The sequence below is a fragment of the Lagenorhynchus albirostris genome, chromosome 12 (assembly GCF_949774975.1).
Source record: "Lagenorhynchus albirostris chromosome 12, mLagAlb1.1, whole genome shotgun sequence".
Taxonomy (NCBI): Eukaryota; Metazoa; Chordata; class Mammalia; order Artiodactyla; family Delphinidae; genus Lagenorhynchus; species Lagenorhynchus albirostris.
In genome coordinates this window covers 8,847,502-8,864,565 of record NC_083106.1, presented here as the reverse complement: position 1 = coordinate 8,864,565, position 17,064 = coordinate 8,847,502, and the positions used below count along the sequence as shown (strand labels likewise).

Sequence of the window (17,064 nt, the reverse complement as noted above, 5' to 3'; positions counted from 1 at the left end):
GTAAAGCAAACATTGACAGAGCTAAAAGGAGAAATAGCAATACAGTAATGGTAGGAGACTTCACTACTCCACTCTCAATACTGGATAGAACAACCAGACAGAAAATCCATAGAGGAACAGTGAACTTTAACAACACTGTAAACCAAGTGGACCTAAGAGACGTGTTCACTTTTTTCATTTTAAATACCATATCAGGTTTATTTCAATAATAATTGTATACATAGTATAGTGTGTCACATACTGTTTGCTATTTTTATGTGAGGATAGAAACAAAACTGGGTAAAAAGAATTTTTTTTTTTACTTTAATGAACTTAATTTTTTTCTTAATTTGTTTTTAACATAGTAGTGTCTACATGTCAATCCCAAACTCCCAATCTTTCCCTCCCCCTCCCCACACCCTTCAGCGCTGGTAACCATAAGTTCATTATCTAAGTCTGTGAGTCTGTTTCTCTTTTGTAAATAAGTTCATTTGTATCTTTTTTTTTTTTTTCAGTCTTGGCTATTGCAAACAGTGCTGCAGTGCACATTGAGGTGCATGTATCCTTTCAAACCATGTTTTTCTCCAGAGAATATGACCAGGAGTGGGATTGCTGGATCATATGGTAGCTCTATTTTTAGTTTTTTAGGGAACCTCCATACTGTTCTCCATAGGGGCTGTACCAATTTACATTCCCACCAACAGTGTAGGGGGGTTCCCTTTTCTCCACACCCTCTCCAGCATTTATTGTGTGTAGATTTTTTGAGGATAGCCATTCTGACTGGTGTGAGGTGATACCTCACTGTAGTTCTGATTTGCATTTCTCTAATAATTAGCGATGCTGAGCATCTTTTCATGTGCCTCTTGGCCATCTGTATGTCTTCTTTGAAGAAATGTCTATTTAGGTCTTCTGCCCATTTTTTGACTGGGTTGTTTGTTTCTTGGATATTGAGCTGCATGTGCTGTTTGTAAATTTTGGAGACTAATCCCTTGTTGGTAGCATCATTTGCGAATATTTTCTCCCATTCTGTGGGTTGTCTTTTCGTTTTGTTTGTGGTTTCCTTTGCTGCGCAAAAGCTTTTGAGTTTATTTTTTATTTTATTTGTTTATTTTTATTCCATCACTCTGGGAGATGAATCAAAAAAGATATTTCTGTGATTATTCTCCTTATGTCAAGGAGGGTTCTGCCTATGTGTTCCTCTAAGAGTTTTATAGTATCTGGCCACCATCACCCTGGTACCAAAGCCGGACAAAGACACTATAAGAAAAGAAAATTACAGATAAATATCCCTGATGAACATAGATGCAAAAATTCTCCACAGAATATTAGCAAACTGAATTAAACAGCACATTAAAAGGATACCCCTGGGATGCAAGGATGTTCAACATTATAAGTCAATTAATGTGATACACCACATTAACAGAATATAGGATAAGAACCGTGTTCTCAATAGATGCAGAAAAAGAGCATTTGACAAAATCCAGCACCATTTCAGGATAAGAAAACTCTAAACGAGGAATAGAAGGAAATTAATTCCACATAACGAAGACCATACATGAAAATTCCACAGCTAATATCATACTCAGTGGTGAAAAACTGAAAGCTTTTGCTCTGCGATCAGGAACAAGATGATACCTGCTCTCTTTACTTTTATTTGACAAAATACTAGAAGTCTTAGGGCAGTTAGGCAAGAAAAACAAAGAAAAGACATTCAAATAGAAATCATGACATAGTTTTATATGTAGAAAACCCTAAAGACTACACATACACAAAAAAACTGTTAGAATAAATGAATTCAGTAAAATTGCAGGATCCAAAAATCAGTGTACAGAAATCAGTTGCATTTTTATATACTAGCAATGAACTCTCTGAAAAGGAAATGAAGAAAACAATCCCATTTACAATTGCATCCAACGGAATAAAATACTTAGGAATAAACTAGATTAAGGAGGTGAAAGACTTGTACACTGAAAACTATCAAACATTGAGGAAAGAAATTAAAGAAGACACCAATAAATGGAAAGACATCCCGTGTTCATGGACGGGAAGACTTATTATGGTTAAAGTGTCCATACTGCTCAAATCTATTTACAGATTCAGTGCAATCCTTATCAAAATCCCAATGGCATTTTATACAGAGATAGGGAGAAAATTCTAAAATTCAGATGAAGCCACAAAGGTCCTAGACTAACCAAAACAATGTTGTGGAAAAGAACAAAGCTGAAGGAATCACACTTCCTGATTTCAAAGTACACTACAGTGCTATACCAAATATAACGCTGCGGTACTGGCATAAACACCAATGGCACAGAGACCAGTGGAACAGAAATTTAACCCATATGTAGTCAACTGATCTTCAGCAAGGGTGCCAAGAATATACAATGAAGAAAGGGTAGTCTCTTCAATACATGGTTCTAGGAAACTGGATAGCCACATGCAAAAGGATAAAATTGGACCCTTATACCATATACAAAAATCAACTAAAAAATGGATTAAAGATTTAAACACAAGATCTGACACCGTAAAACTCCTAGAAGAAAACATAGGGGACACTTCATGACATTGGTCTTGGCAATGATTTCTTGGATATGACACCACAAGCATAGGCCGCAAAAGCAAAATTAGCGAAGTAGGGCTATATCAAACTAGGAAGTTTCTGCACAGCATAGAAACCAATTAACAGAGTGAAAAGGCGACCTGTGGAATGGGAGAAAATATTTGCAAACCACATATGTGATAAGTAGTTAGTATCCAAAATATATAAAGAACTCCTTCCACTCAATAGCAAAAAAAAATTAAAAATAATGAAAAATTAATAAAGTATAGAAAAACAAAGAGAAAAGCCAGAATAAAAAATGGGCAGAGGACTCAAATAGACATCTCTCCAAAGAATCCTTACATTGACCAACAAGTATATGAAAGATGCTCAACATGACTAATCATCAGGAAATACAAATCAAAACCACTGTCCGATACACCTTATACCTGTCAGGATGGCTGTTACTTAAAAAAAGAAAAAAAAGTGCTGGCAAGGATGTGGAGGAACTGGAACCCTTGTACACTGTAGTGAGAATGTAAAACGTTGCAGATACGGAAGTTCCTCAAAAAATTACAAATAGAACTACCATATGACCCAGCAATCCCGCTTGTGGCTGTGTATTCAAAAGAATTGAAAACAGGGTCTTAAAGAGGTATTTGCACAGCCATGTTCATTGCAGCATTATTCACCATAGCCAAGATGTGGAAACAACCTAAATGTCCATCAGTGAATGAAAAGATAAAGAAAATGTCATATATTCTTACAATGAAATATACACATACAGTGAAATACTGTCTTAAAAAGGAAGGCTAGGGGCTTCCCTGGTGGCGCAGTGGTTGAGAGTCCGCCTGCCGATGCAGGGGACGCGGGTTCGTGCCCCGGTCTGGGAGGATCCCACATGCCGCGGAGCGGCTGGGCCCGTGAGCCATGGCCGCTGAGCCTGCGCGTCCAGAGCCTGTGCTCCACAACAGTGAGAGGCCCGCGTACCGCCGAAAAAAAAAAAAAAAGGAAGGCTAAATAATATAATAAAAAACCTTGAGGACATTATGCGAAGTGAAATGATCCAGTCACTAAGGTCCAAATACTTCATGATCTCATGTATATGAGATATCTAAAATAATCAAACATATAGAAGCAGAGAGTAAAATTGTGGTTGCCCAGGGCTGGAGGGAGGGGAGAACAGGGAATTGAAGTTCACTTGCTATAAAGTTTCAGTTATGCGAGATTAACAAGTTCTAGAGATCTTTTGCACAGCGTTTTGCCTATAGTGAACGATATTGTACACTTAAAACTGTATTGTACACTTAAAAATTTATGAGTGTAGATCTCGTATTAAGTATTCTTACCACAATTTTTTTAAAAATATATGTATTTTTTTAAATTGGTAGTCTAAGTTATTTTAAAGTCAATTTTTTGTCAGTTTAGTGTTATATTTTCTTCATATGCTTATATTAATACCACAGCATGGCAGCGGCCTTGGTTCTGACGCAGAGCCCTTGCAGGAATGACGGTCTTTGTCCGGATGGCTGCACTACAGGATTGAGCTTCCCAGGGTTCCCTTTGGCATTCCTAAACCTCGAATGCCTTGCTGCTCTGACAGCCCTACCATTGGCATTGAATACATCCTGGTGTCATTTTAGAGGGAGGTGATGTGTGTCACTAAGAGTGACAGACACTCTCCTGACTAAATTCTAGGCAGGCCCTACTCTTCTTGACTGGGCCTCAGCCTTGGCCTGTCAAACTAGATTCGCATCACAAATGTTTCATTCTCTCTCTCTCTCTCTCTCTGTCTTGAACAAACACTAGCATAGTTTCTGTCCACGCAAGGCTGTGTAGCTAAAGATGACAACTCCAGCCTTCCGATGTTCTTGCCTGGGAAAGCTCGAGGCTGCCGGAAGAATTACAGCACCTGAAACTAGGGCCCCTGTCTCCCAGTCTCTGGACCTTAACTAGCAAAACCCAGATGGCCTAATGACACTGACAGTCCCCACCTCCCACTTTTGGCAAAATTTCCACTTCCCTGGCTCTGCCCTAGCCCCCGCCTCCCTCGCTGCCCTCTCATTCTCCCTTTAAAATGCGCAGTCATGTCTGCACTAGTGGAAGTTGGGTTCACCTCCTTCTTATTGCAGTAGTGATTACTGGGTAAAAATCTGTCCTTACCTCCTTGACTAGTGTCCGGCTTCACTGATCTTTGACACCAGTCACAGGTGCTGTTGGGTCTGCCCTCATCACCGTGTACCCTGACAGCTACCATTGAGTCAGAAGACCGTCACTGTCCTCAGACCAGGAAATCGTTTCCTCTGAGCCCTTTTGTTGAAGTTTATTAGTAGCCACAGGAGGAAATTACTGTTTCTGTATACTGAGAAATATATTTAGATATGTTTCAAAGATTTGGAGCATTTTGAAACAGGAAAGGATTTGAGAGCTCATCTAATATACCTTTTTTAGATGACAGAAGAGAACAGATACTCAGGAAGGTAAATGATCAATTCGAAGTTACATAAGTATTTAGGAGTCAAAATAGAACCAGACCCCTAGCCAGCCAACTCCCAGTTCTGAGTTCTTTGCAAAGAAAAGGATGTTTCCCCAGAAGATTTAAGACTGTCTTTACCAAACAGGTTAAGCAGACTTCAGCGTCACCTAGCACCTCTTTCCCAATCCAAGGACCACGTGGTAAGTGGCCTGGGTGTTTTCACCCCGCTCCAGAGATCTGATATGGAGCTGTGCTCCTGAAACTTTTCTCTCTACCTCATTCCCTGTGTAGTAAATATATTTTAATAGTATATTCACATGGTATATAATTCTAAATGTTCAAAAGGATATATGATGAAAAGTTCCATTTTCCCCACTATCCTCAAGCCACCCACTTCTGTTCCCCAGACGTAATTGGTGTTTCCAGTTACCTGTGTATCCTTCTGGAGGTATCCTGTTTTTAAATTAGTCCTCTAGTCATTCTGTTCCCCACCCCACCCCCAGAAATCATGTGTAGGTGTCTTAAAAGGGTGAACAAACTTTAAAATGGAGCCTGAAAGATTTGGGGAAGAACATTCTAGCAATGGGAATTATCTAACATTAAATTCAGTACCTGAGGCAGATAGAATATCTCCTTCTCTGAAAATCTTTGAACTTAGCATAGTCTCTCATCTTTATGGGTTAGTTTATAAGCAGTTATTCTGCAGTGAGGAGATGAAATGACTTCAAAATTACATGTTTGGACCAAAGATACAAATTTTTATTCTATATTTTGGGTGAGATTTCTTTCCCATATTTATCAGAATAAGTCTTAAAATGTCCATTTTAGAAATGCATGTTATAGTCAATTGTGAAATTATATTTCATCTTTTTTTTTGAACCAGGAAATACTCTGTTAATCAACTGAGCAATTCTGTCCTTTACAACTGTCTGATTGCAATGACTATTTCCTTAGTTGCAAAATACTCAAATCTAGCCTTGAAGCACATTGACAAGCTAGTGTTCTGAAACCCAACAGGGAGGTCTTTTCAAAACAAAAGTTTTACTGTGGTGGCATCTCAGGACAGAAGGTTCCTTCTAAAGAGCAAAGGGACGTCACGGCCTGTCCCTTCACTCCTCCCTCCACGGTAGTGCATTTAGACATTTGCCACCAACGGAGCTGAAGTTACTGCAGGCGTATCTCAGGGATGTGTGGGCTTGGTTCCAGACCACTGCAGTAAAGTGAGTCACACAAATTTTTAGGTTTCCCAGTGCATATAAAAGTTATGTTTACACTGTACCGTGGTCTGTTAAGTGTGCAACAGCGTTATGTCTAAAAGAACAATGAACATACCCTAATTAAAAAAAGACTTTTTTTAAAAAAAATTAATTTTTATTTTTGGCTGTGTTGTGTCTTCGTTTCTGTGCGAGGGCTTTCTCTAGTTGCAGCGAGCGGGGGCCACTCTTCATTGAGGTGTGCGGGCCTCTCACTGTCATGGCCTCTCGTTGCGGAGCACAGGCTCCAGATGCGCAGTCTCAGTAGTTGTGGCTCACGGGCCCAGTTGCTCCGCGGCATGTGAGATCTTCCCAGACCAGGGCTCGAACCTGTGTCCCCTGCATTGGCAGGCGGACTCTCAACCACTGCGCCACCAGGGAAGCCCTAAAAAGACTTTATTGCTAAAAAACGCTAACCATCATCTGAGTGAGTCGTAACCTTTTGGCTGGTGGAGGGCCTTGTCTCCATGTTGGTGGCTGCTGGCTGGTCAGGCTGGTGGCTGCTAAGGCTGGGGTGCCTGTGGTAGTTCTTACAGTGAGATAGCAGTGACGTCTGCCCCATCAGTTGACTCTTCCTTTCATGAACCATGTCTCTGTAGCATGCAGTGCTGTTTGATAGCATTCTATGCACAGTAGAACTTCTTTCAAAATCAGAGTCAGTTCTCTCAAACCCTGCTTTATCAAGTAAGTTTGTCATATTCTAGATCCTTTGTTGCCATTTAAATAATCAGTTAAGTTCGCCATCTTATATGGACATGGTTTGTGATGCCCCAAAATAATTACAGTAGTAACCTCAAAGGTCACTGATCACAGATCACTCTAAAAAATATAATAATGAAAAAGTTTGAAATGTTGTGAGAATTACCAACATACGACACAGATACACAGAGTGAGCGAATCCTGCTGGGAAGCTGGCACTTGCTTGGCACAGGGTGGCCACAGACCTTTAATTTATAAAAAAAAACACAGTATCTGCAAAGTATAATAAAACAAGGCCTACCTGTAGTAGGAATTTGTAATCACTTTGTTATCCTCTCCCCCAGCTTTAAATCACAAAAGCAAATAAATGGGGCAAAGTCAGTTCCTTTTGTAGCTGGTTCCAATGCTACTGGTTAAAGTCTACTACAAAAAAGGTGAACAGTTACAGAAGCACATATTTTTATAGTTGAAATCTCCTAATATGGTCTTTATTCGAGAATTTAGATGCGTACCAGTCTCCAAAGGTAAAATCACTGGGATATATGTCATCACTGGTTCCAAAACATAAAGCTTTTGAATGATTTGCTGTCTTCTTCCTACCTCCTTTGGTCTGTGGCTTGGTTCGTTTTTAATTGCTGGTGATAATTGTGTTACATTTTAAAATAATTACATCTAAAACTAGTTTAGAATGGAGTACATTTAAATGGAGAGATTATATGTGGACACCACAATTTTTTAAACATTGCATTGATACTAAACACTGCCCTGCAATAGTGTCCCCCGTCCCTGAGGGACCGCCGTTGAACTGGTGTGGCCTGAGGCCTAGCAGGTTTCTACCACCTTCTTTGGTTCTTAGTGCACCCATTACAGAGGGAGCATTGTCCCTGCCCCTCTGTGAAGCCTGCAGTCCAGTAGAGAAAACAGCAGGAAAAATATGAGACAGAAATTTATGTCATCCATAACTGAAAGTGTTTTGGAGGCCAATTTTATGGGAGGATTTGAGCACTGGTTTAGTTTAAAGAAGAAAGGAAAGAAGTTGTTGCTTCATTTGTAGGAAAATTTGGGCAAAGGCCAAAGCTTTGGGCAGAAATTTGTTTGCTAATAGTCACTGGGCATCCGCTCATGCCAGGCAGCATGGGAGAACCTGGGGGTGCAGACCTGCCCTCAAGAACCTCATGGTTTAATGGGAAAGACAGACATGCAAAAACAGTGTTGTGGGAGCCATGGTTAGAGTGAGGTTAATTCTGTGTAGGGGGCCCCCAAAAGCCTCGTCTGAGCACCTGTAACGTATCAGACACTGTACTGGACACTGGAGATAAAGCCACAGTCTTTGCTGGCAGAGGACCTGCTGTGTGTGGGGGTCAGGGGATGGGTGAGGTTATGAATCTCATCTGGGACATGTTGATTCTGAAGGGCCTGGCCTTCGACACATCCAGGGGTACGTGGCTGGCAGGCAGTTGGACCTGTGAGTCTGGAGCTTAGGGGAATGGCCTGGGCAGGAAGCCAGCTCTGAATGGGGTCCTTGAGGCTGTGGATGTGACTCTGACCTCCTAGAAAGGGAAGGAGGTCTGGGGCCAAGCCTAAAAGAGGAGACAGAGCCTGGGAAAAAGGAGCCGGCACCATTCTGTCCAGAGCACCAGAATTAAGGAGTGGAAGCTGCAGGGACGGATGCGTTTGCCAGTGTGTGCATTTATTATTATTAGACTTCTCTGTCTTGTTCTCTTGAAGTCCTTGGCTCATAGAAGCTTTATCTCATTGGAAATGATTAGGCATGAAAAGAACTTGTAATAGAGGAGAGTTTTGAAAATCTGATTTTATGTCATATCAGTGTTCTTCAGTTATCTGACACACTTGTTCCAAAACAGAGTAACTTCCTCCATCACTGCTTGACAACCCGACTGTTAGGGTTGCCTTTTTCCTTCTCTCTGATCCTAACAGTGCATCATCTCTCCAGAGAGATGTAGTCGGAGGCGATTAATGACGGGGGATTTGGCAGCTGGGTTTTTTTTGTCCTCTTTTGCTTTACTGTGATGTTGAACACTGAAAACTCATTAAGCCACCAGGCCTTTATTCAGGAATTAGATGGTGTCTGTTCTTCTCCAAAATGGAAAAATGTGAGTGTTACTCAAAAGATGCTTCATTTCCTCCTTCCCTTCACAAACCCTGCCATGTGTCATCGGATATGACAGGCCCTGAGGAGGTCGCAGCGATCAGAGCAGACATAGTCCATGTCCTCAGAAGCTTGCGGTCTAGCATGGGAGTCAGACAAATCAAATAATCCCACAGTCAGATGTGAGAATAGTGGTGATTGTGCCAGTGGAGACTGCGGGAGCCATAACAGGCGGGTGCGGGAGCCATAACAGGCGGGTCCGGGAGCTTGTTTGCGGTTGGTCCGTTTTAATCCTGGGCACTTGAGAAGAAGGGTTGTTTGCCCTTGCCTGCTAATGAGCTACGTTTAGGAGAAACAAAGTCACAGGTGGTGAAATAACCCCTTCACGTACACCATGGTACAGGGCTGCCCTTCAGACATGCTTGAACAAATGGGTGAGGATGTGGAAAGGGGAGAAGAAAAGCCTGCTTCCTGGGATGTTGCCTTACAGTGGGGCTCCCACACGTCTTTTTCTTCTGAAATACGTAAATTGTACATTTCAGTTGAAGTTACAGGAGGTCACGCTCCATATTTATCTTCTCTGCAAACTGCTCGGGAAGCATATTCAGTGTCTGCCTCTGCCAGGGCTTCAGTGGCTCTGACCCACCGCTCCAGTGTCTGCCTCTCTCTGCCCGTGTCACATGAGGTCTTTGTGGACATGCTGGTGGATACTGTTTATTTTCTCTGTTGGCAGCCAAGAATTCAGCTTTTTCTAAAATGATTTTTACTATGTTCCTATTACGTCTTATCTGTTTTTTCCTTTAAGCAGCGTTCGATGATGATTCATCACTGGCCTTGGGGGAAAACTGTTTTAGCTTCTTTTTTTTTTAAGTTTACAATCATTAAAAATGTAGATCATGTTTAAAGGTTTTGTTCTTTTTTTTTGCGGTACGCGGGCCTCTCACTGTTGTGGCCTCTCCCGTTGCGGAGCACAGGCTCCAGACGCGCAGGCTCAGCGGCCATGGCTCATGGGCCCAGCCGCTCCGTGGCATGTGAGATCTTCCCGGACCGGGGCATGAACCCGCGTCCCCTGCATCGGCAGGCGGACTCTCAACCACTGTGCCACCAGGGAAGCCCTAAAGGAATATTTGATGGACAATTGGTTTATCTAAAACAGCTGTAAATTCTGTGAGCATATTACTGCTGAAATGAAATACATCTTCCCTTGCAATTAATCTCTCGTAATCATCAGGATAATTGCCTATTGATTGTCACTGACTTTAATTCACTCATGTAACCGTAAATACTTATTGAGTGCCTACTGTACCCAAAGCTCTGTTAGGTGCCAGGGGTACAGCTGTGGACGGTCTTGGCCCTCAAGGAGCTCAGTGTCAGAATCTAAAAAGCAAACAGTAGCATGGACCTAAAAGTCTTAAATAACTTTCCCTTTGTGTAGATCCTGGTATGGTTCTCCCAATGAGTTGTCGGTGGATAGACAGATGTCATTAGACACAAAAGATACAAAGATTTCAATGCCGGCAGACGCAGAAACCGCAGAGCCTAGCACACAAAGCAGGAGATAACACGGTGTACTCCTCAGGGAGGTCCTGCTTCCCAGGCCCCAAGGGTCCCCTCAGGGTCGTCCAGTGGGATGACGCCCGTCGGGGGGGCTTTGAGCAGCCACGAGCAGCTCCTCTGCCGCTCCGATGGAGGGCGTCCGCCGCCGCCCAGTCTCCCTCTGCATGCTTGTGCTTAAGCCCTGGCCGTGTGTCTGCCTGCGGGCCGGGTGGCTGGGGGGGGCCCTCAGCACACAAGGCGTCAGGCCTGTCTCAGCTCCGTGCCGGCAGCGCTGGCGCTTACCTCCCAGGATTGTTTTGACAGTTAGTGAGGTAAACTGGTTAGAATAGTGCTTAGCCCAAAGTAAGCACTTAATGAATGTATTAATATCATGAATTCATTATAACATTATTACTTAAATACATCAACACCATTATTAGTCTCAGTGAAATAGAACATGAGACAAACATGCTTACATACACTTAAAGTTTTTCTTTAAGAGATTTTTAACAATGAACCTCTGCTGCTGCTTTTTTTTTTTAAGAAAAATAAGAGAATATTACCCTCTTCTTAGCCCTCCTCCTTCAACCAAAAAAGCAAAACAAAGAAAAACAACCCACAGAAGGTGAAACAGTGATTTTGCTGGTGTTTGAAAACGTCCACATAACATAATGAATATATTTATTATAGCATTAGTCACGTTTCACTAATAGAGGACTAAAATTCTTCCAGTAATAGCCAGCTAAGTTTCCGCCACTTCCTGCTTTGTGTATTTCCTCAGTTGCTTACCTGGTCTCTTTCTTTAGTCCTGGTGGACAAGTCAAGATGGTGAGGTTTGCCAGAAACCACAGACCTGTCTCCCCGTCCATCACGAGTCCTGGTCCTTGGTTGCAGGTGCTGTTTGGCACGGCTGACGGGCAGGTGATCGTCATGGACTGCCATGGCAGGATGCTGGCCCACGTCCTCCTGCATGAGTCAGACGGCATCCTCAGCATGTCTTGGAACTACCCCGCCTTCCTAGTGGAGGACAGCAGCGAGAGTGACACCGACTCCGATGACTACTCCCCGCCCCAAGGTAGCTCGCGGGCTCCGTGGGGACAAGAGTGTGGAAGGAGAATGAACCCATCCGCAGGGGAAGGGACAGGCCCGCCGTGCGCACGGCTCCCTGACCTACTGGGCAGGGTTCTCAACGGAAGCGCAAGGCAGAACTGGCCTAATCTCTGTTCTTGGTTGGACCGTCTTCTCTCTGCCATCCCTTTTTGCAGAATCACTGGTCAGGTTGATGAAGCTCCATTGGCTTAGGTTTTCCTAGATATAAAACAAGACTTATGGCCGTTTCCACGTCCCTGGGGTGTCGTGGGACTTAGCTGCTTAGTGAGAGTAGAGAGAGCTGGAGATGAAAAATGCTGTGCCATTATTCTTATACCCTAATCTGTGGTGTTTCAAATCCTTAATGTTATTAAAGCCCGTAGCTTTAGTTGTGTGGGGAAAGGATTAGCTCTGCCCGTAGTGAAGGCCAGTACACTGGGCTGGTATCCATGCCCCTGTCTTTTTTTTATTTCAGGCAGAAGGTCTGGGCTTCCTCAGTTCAGGTGAACCTGCCGCCCTCACCCCCTGCCCCCAAGCCTCACAGTGACGTTAGATTAGAGTAGATGACGTCGGAGTTTTTTAACATTTGGACCAGTAATGAAAGATTGTTTCAGACCTTTGGTGGGGATAATTTCAGGTTCCAACTTCCTTCACCCCTTGCAGTGTGTCTTAGCTCTCAAAGCAGAAGCCTTTGGTGTCGACGCTGGCCATCACCAATGTCAGCTCTCAGCACTGGCCCACTTAGGGCTCTGGCTCTTCCCCAGTGTCCCATCCCCTGCTCCAACCTCTTTTTTTAAAAGGAGAATATGTTACGAATAGTGGAAGGAAAAGACTCCCCGTGGCCACGTGCTGCGGGACTTCCGGGCAGCTGTGCTCACACCGCTGGCTGAGTGCCCTTAATGGGCTAAAGGCACACGCTGGACAATGTCTACTCTTCTCTGTGACTGTGGGCATGTTCAGCCTGTGAAGGGCTGGTCCAGGGAGAGTATTTTTAACTTTCTCCCCCATCAGCATCTGCCCTCACTGGTACTTGGAGTCTTCTCCCTCTTGTCCCAGACGTGATAAAGTGTCATGCTTCCCAGAGACGTACACATATACGTCACCATTCGTGCAGTTAGGGAGAAGGCAGTGTTCAGACGGGTAATGAAAGATTGTTTCAGACCCTGTGAAAAAAGTGTAGATTGGCGGTAGTGTTTCAGGATTGGTGGGTGTCGGGAGGGAGAGCGTTCTTCGCTCCTGGAAATCCATCACTTCGTGGGGCCCCAGCCTTGAGCGAAGTGCTGATCCATCCTCCACCTCGTGGCGATGAAGCCAGTGTCTTTCAGCCTTGGGCTCGGCATCCTTTTAAAACAGAACTTTGCTAGATTGAATGCATATTTGCTTATCCACATTTATTAGGGGAAGAAACAAGATCCAGAGACCAAGTTGCTAAAGCAAGTCCAGAGTAAGTCTCGGAGCAGAACGCAGTTCCTGGCTACTACGCTAACCTGTTGCCCTCTTCAGAAGCAGAGGCCAGTTTGGAGGATGACTGGGATTTACCATTCAGATAGAGCAGGGTGTTTCTTGGTGGCCTAGGGAATTTGAGCACAGAGGTAGGTACCTGCAGCATCTTAAAAGTGAAGCAAAGGAGAGTCATAACTGGGGATCCTCCGTAGGCGGGGCTGAGCATGGTGAGCGAGCAGAGATCAGGCTGCCTGCCCTGGGTGGGAGAGTACAGAGCGTCACCCCTCACGGCTCCTGCCTTCATGCACAGTCTCCTCGCACGCACGAGGCAGGGTTCCCTTCTGCTGGCCGTGCGCTGGGTGTGAGCCACATCCGGCCTTGGCCTTCTCTCCAGGTGTGGGGTCTCTTCTGGTAAAAGCAGAGAGCTCATGGTGGCTGCTCACTTCCTGTAATGTTCAGTGAAAGTGTGTTCAGTGTTGAAAGGCAGCTTTTCTCTGTACATTGGACCAGGATTAAGAAAATGTTTTCATCCCTCTTCGCACCATCCTTATATGTTACGTGACATTAAAATAATTTACGTTTGCACATCATCAGAACCATGTAAACCCGTGACCACGGGGGTTAATAAACTCTGCACGCACGCTCTCAGCACGGCGTACAGAGCCCAGGGAGCCCTGCTCGGTGCCCTCGGGGCTTCGGCCCCCAGCGCCTCTCATTCCAGGGGGCTCCGTGTAGTTCCTGAGTGCTGTGCAGCACTGCCTTACTTGGTAATGTCCCAGCCCAGAGTCTGGTCTGCACTGTTGGGCAGTTTCGAGGCCCTCCGCAGGATTGCAGCACGTGGGCCTGGATTCCGGTCACGTGCGTGTTGCCTCGTTTTCACTCGGCGCTTCTGTCCCCGCAGATGGTCCGGCGGCGTATCCCATCCCAGTACAGAGCATCAAGCCGCTGCTCACCGTCAGCTTCACCTCAGGAGACATCAGCTTGATGAACAACTATGACGACTTGTCTCCTACTGTCATCCAGTCGGGGCTGAAAGGTACGGATCAGCCCGAGCGGCCAGCCTTCTGAGCTGGGCGTCACGGCCAGGCCTGTTGACCCCCGGCCTCTGCAGTGGCCTCTTCCAGGCTTAATGGAGTCTGTTCACTCCTCTGCTTAGCCGACAAGTCGATTCCTATCTGGTCTCACCTTGAGGAGGGATTCCTCACAGTCCCCTTCGTCTTCACCTGCCCTCCTCCCCCCACGGCAGGAGCGATCCTCTCGGGTGTGGGCCGCTTGCCTGCAGCCAGCACTGCGGGTGTTGGGCGGCAGCACCTGCCGTGCCGGCGGCAGCAGGTGACACACAGGACAGTCAAGGCCTCGGTGTGAAGGTCAGCAGTCAGGGGCTGATACCTTCCTGAGGGACGTTAATGAAATGCTGTCTCAAGGCAAGACAGGCACCCGTAAGCATTCGCAGTGTTCTGACTTTTGCAATTCAGGAATACCGTTGGGGTTGTGCCTCTGAGGAGTTCTTTGGAAAAACAGTTCTGTCTCTTCAGGGTTGAATGGTGCAGTGTAGAAATTCCAGGGCTACTTCTGGTCCTCGAGGTCAAGGGACCTGCTATAATCTGAATGGGAGCCATTGCGGGGCCCGGCGGTGGGGAGGCAAACTGGAACCTTCAGTTCAGCTGCTGTCCTTCGAGACTGGCCATCAGACCAGAGTCCTGGCCATGTTGCTTCTTGTCTGAATTGTTCAGGAATGCCAGGGATATGGAGAATCAAGTCCACATACTTAACTGTTGATTGGCGGGAATGCATCGTCCCTGCCTGCACACCCCACAAGCACTTAATTCTGTTTCAGAACTATTGGATATTCTTGGAAACAAGTTAAACTCCCTCTTTTAAGTGTCCCGTTTGCTGTTTCAAAACTATAATTGTAAGGAATTATTTAGCCTATAAATTCCGGAGGGACATGTAGACGTCCTTCTTTATTATCACAAATGGACCCGTTAGGAGCTGAGTACGTTTCTATTTACGATGATGATGAACTTAAATTCCTTGGACTTTTCTGTAAATTCTTTTCTGAATTTTCTGTCTTTCATGGAGCTAAAACAAAAAGGTAGTCATCATAAATTCTCTCATATATTTAGTGATCCAAGCTCTACTTTTGTTCTTCCAAAATTCTGTTTTTAAACCTTTTAACCAAGTTTATTAATTGCATCAGTACCTGCCTCTAGTTCTGCCATCCTGAACTTCGTTCTCTACCAAGTGTCTGACCGAAAATATCATAATTACCACTCACTTCCTTTGTATTCTTTGTAGGGTGAGTTTTTCAAATTTTTCACCATCTTGGAAACTACCTATGGAAACTTTATTTTTTATTCCTTGGATGTATTCTTTTGTTCTCTATCTAACTAAATTATATTGGAGCAGCCCTTCTAACACATTCCCACAGTGGGCATGAGAGGATTGGGAACATGAAGGTGAGGTGACTTGGGGAGGCGACCCAAAGTACCCCTCCCAAATGTGAAAGTTCTTGACTTGGGTTTTATCCTAAAAATACAGGCAAATTTAGCATTCTTGTGATGACCTAACTAGAAATCTCAGTCTAATCTCAAAATGTTTTCAATCACTTATGCCCTCATGACACGAGATGCTTTTGCACTGTCTTCCCAATTTCAGAAGGTCAGGTGATGTTTCAGTAGATTGCTGTCATCCAGTAGGTGCTGCGTGTAGGCAGTTCCTCTCTTCTGTCTTGGTTTCAGAATATTTCAGTCTTACGTGTGGTATGGACAGCAGTCGTTTTTTGAAAATTTGTTTATTTTTGTCCACCGCTTTATGGGGATATGTTAGTAAATACTGGGAACAGGTCACCAGGTGCTGTCAAAGATGGCTCACTGCAGCTTCTTCCATCTGCGGTAACCTGTCCCATCACGGACAGGTCGGTCGTTTGACTCGCAAGGTGCAGACGGTCCCTGACTTACCGTGGTTCAACCTGGGGTTTTTCAACTTTATGACGGTGCAAAAGCGATATGCCTTTGGTAGAAACAGTATTTTGAATTTTGAATTTGGATCTTTTCCCAGGCTAGTGACTTGCAATCCCATCCTCTCTCGTGATGCTGGGCAGCGGCAGCGAGCGGAGCTCCGAGGCAGCCCCGCAATCACGAGGGTCAAAACCCGATACATTTAAAACCACTCTGTACCCGGACACTTTGTTTTTCACTTTCGGTACAGTATTCAGTGAATTACGTGAGCTATTCAACACTTTATTATAAAATAGGCTTTGTGTTAGATGATTTTGCCCAACTGTAGGCTAACGTAGGTGTTCTCAGCATGTTTAAGGTGGGTGAGGCTAAGCTATGGTGTTCGGAAGGTTAGGTGTATTAAATGCATTTCCAACTTAAAATGGGTTTATCCAGACGTAACCCTGTTGTAAGCCAAGGAAGATCTGTAGAGCAAAAGGGTCTAGTATTTCTTTTCTACTGTCTCGAAGAAACATCATCAGAGAACTTTTCCAGCGAAGAAAGGTGACTCCTGGTGTTCCCCAGCTTGTCACCAACACGGTAATCTGTGTCATGTGCACAAGAGCTTACAGTGCTGGACCCCTCGTGGTCTCCACGGCCAGCCCTCCTTCCCACCCCTGCCCACTCCATTTTCACTGTAGACTCGTGGGGTTGGGGGGACTTTGCCTTGCTGACGTTTGCTGAGGAAGTTCTGCCTTGAAGAAAAATCTGCTGAGTATCCCAGCTTCGGGGAATTCTGTTTATCACACAGTGAACTGTAAACTGCTTCACCTCATTTGGGGTTTTTACCCTTTATTGTGACTTTCCTCTTTCTTGAGGACGTAGCGGGGAGTGGGGGAAAAGGCTATTTCCCCTCTACCCATCTTAGGCTCTCAGACCAGGCCCTGTAAGTTAGACTGACAAAAAACTGATTGACCAGAGAAAAACACACGGAAGCTTAACAA

The 17,064-nt window shown here is 44.6% G+C and overlaps 1 protein-coding gene across 1 annotated transcript in view; it reads left to right on the top strand.

Moving 5' to 3' along the window:
- Positions 1–17,064, top strand: part of TULP4 (TUB like protein 4) — a 222,115-nt gene that overhangs the window by 172,527 nt on the left and 32,524 nt on the right. The window contains exons 5-6 of the mRNA XM_060167747.1: positions 11,484–11,664; positions 14,023–14,157. Coding sequence (XP_060023730.1) covers positions 11,484–11,664; positions 14,023–14,157 — 316 coding nt within the window. The remainder of the gene's footprint in view (positions 1–11,483; positions 11,665–14,022; positions 14,158–17,064) is intronic.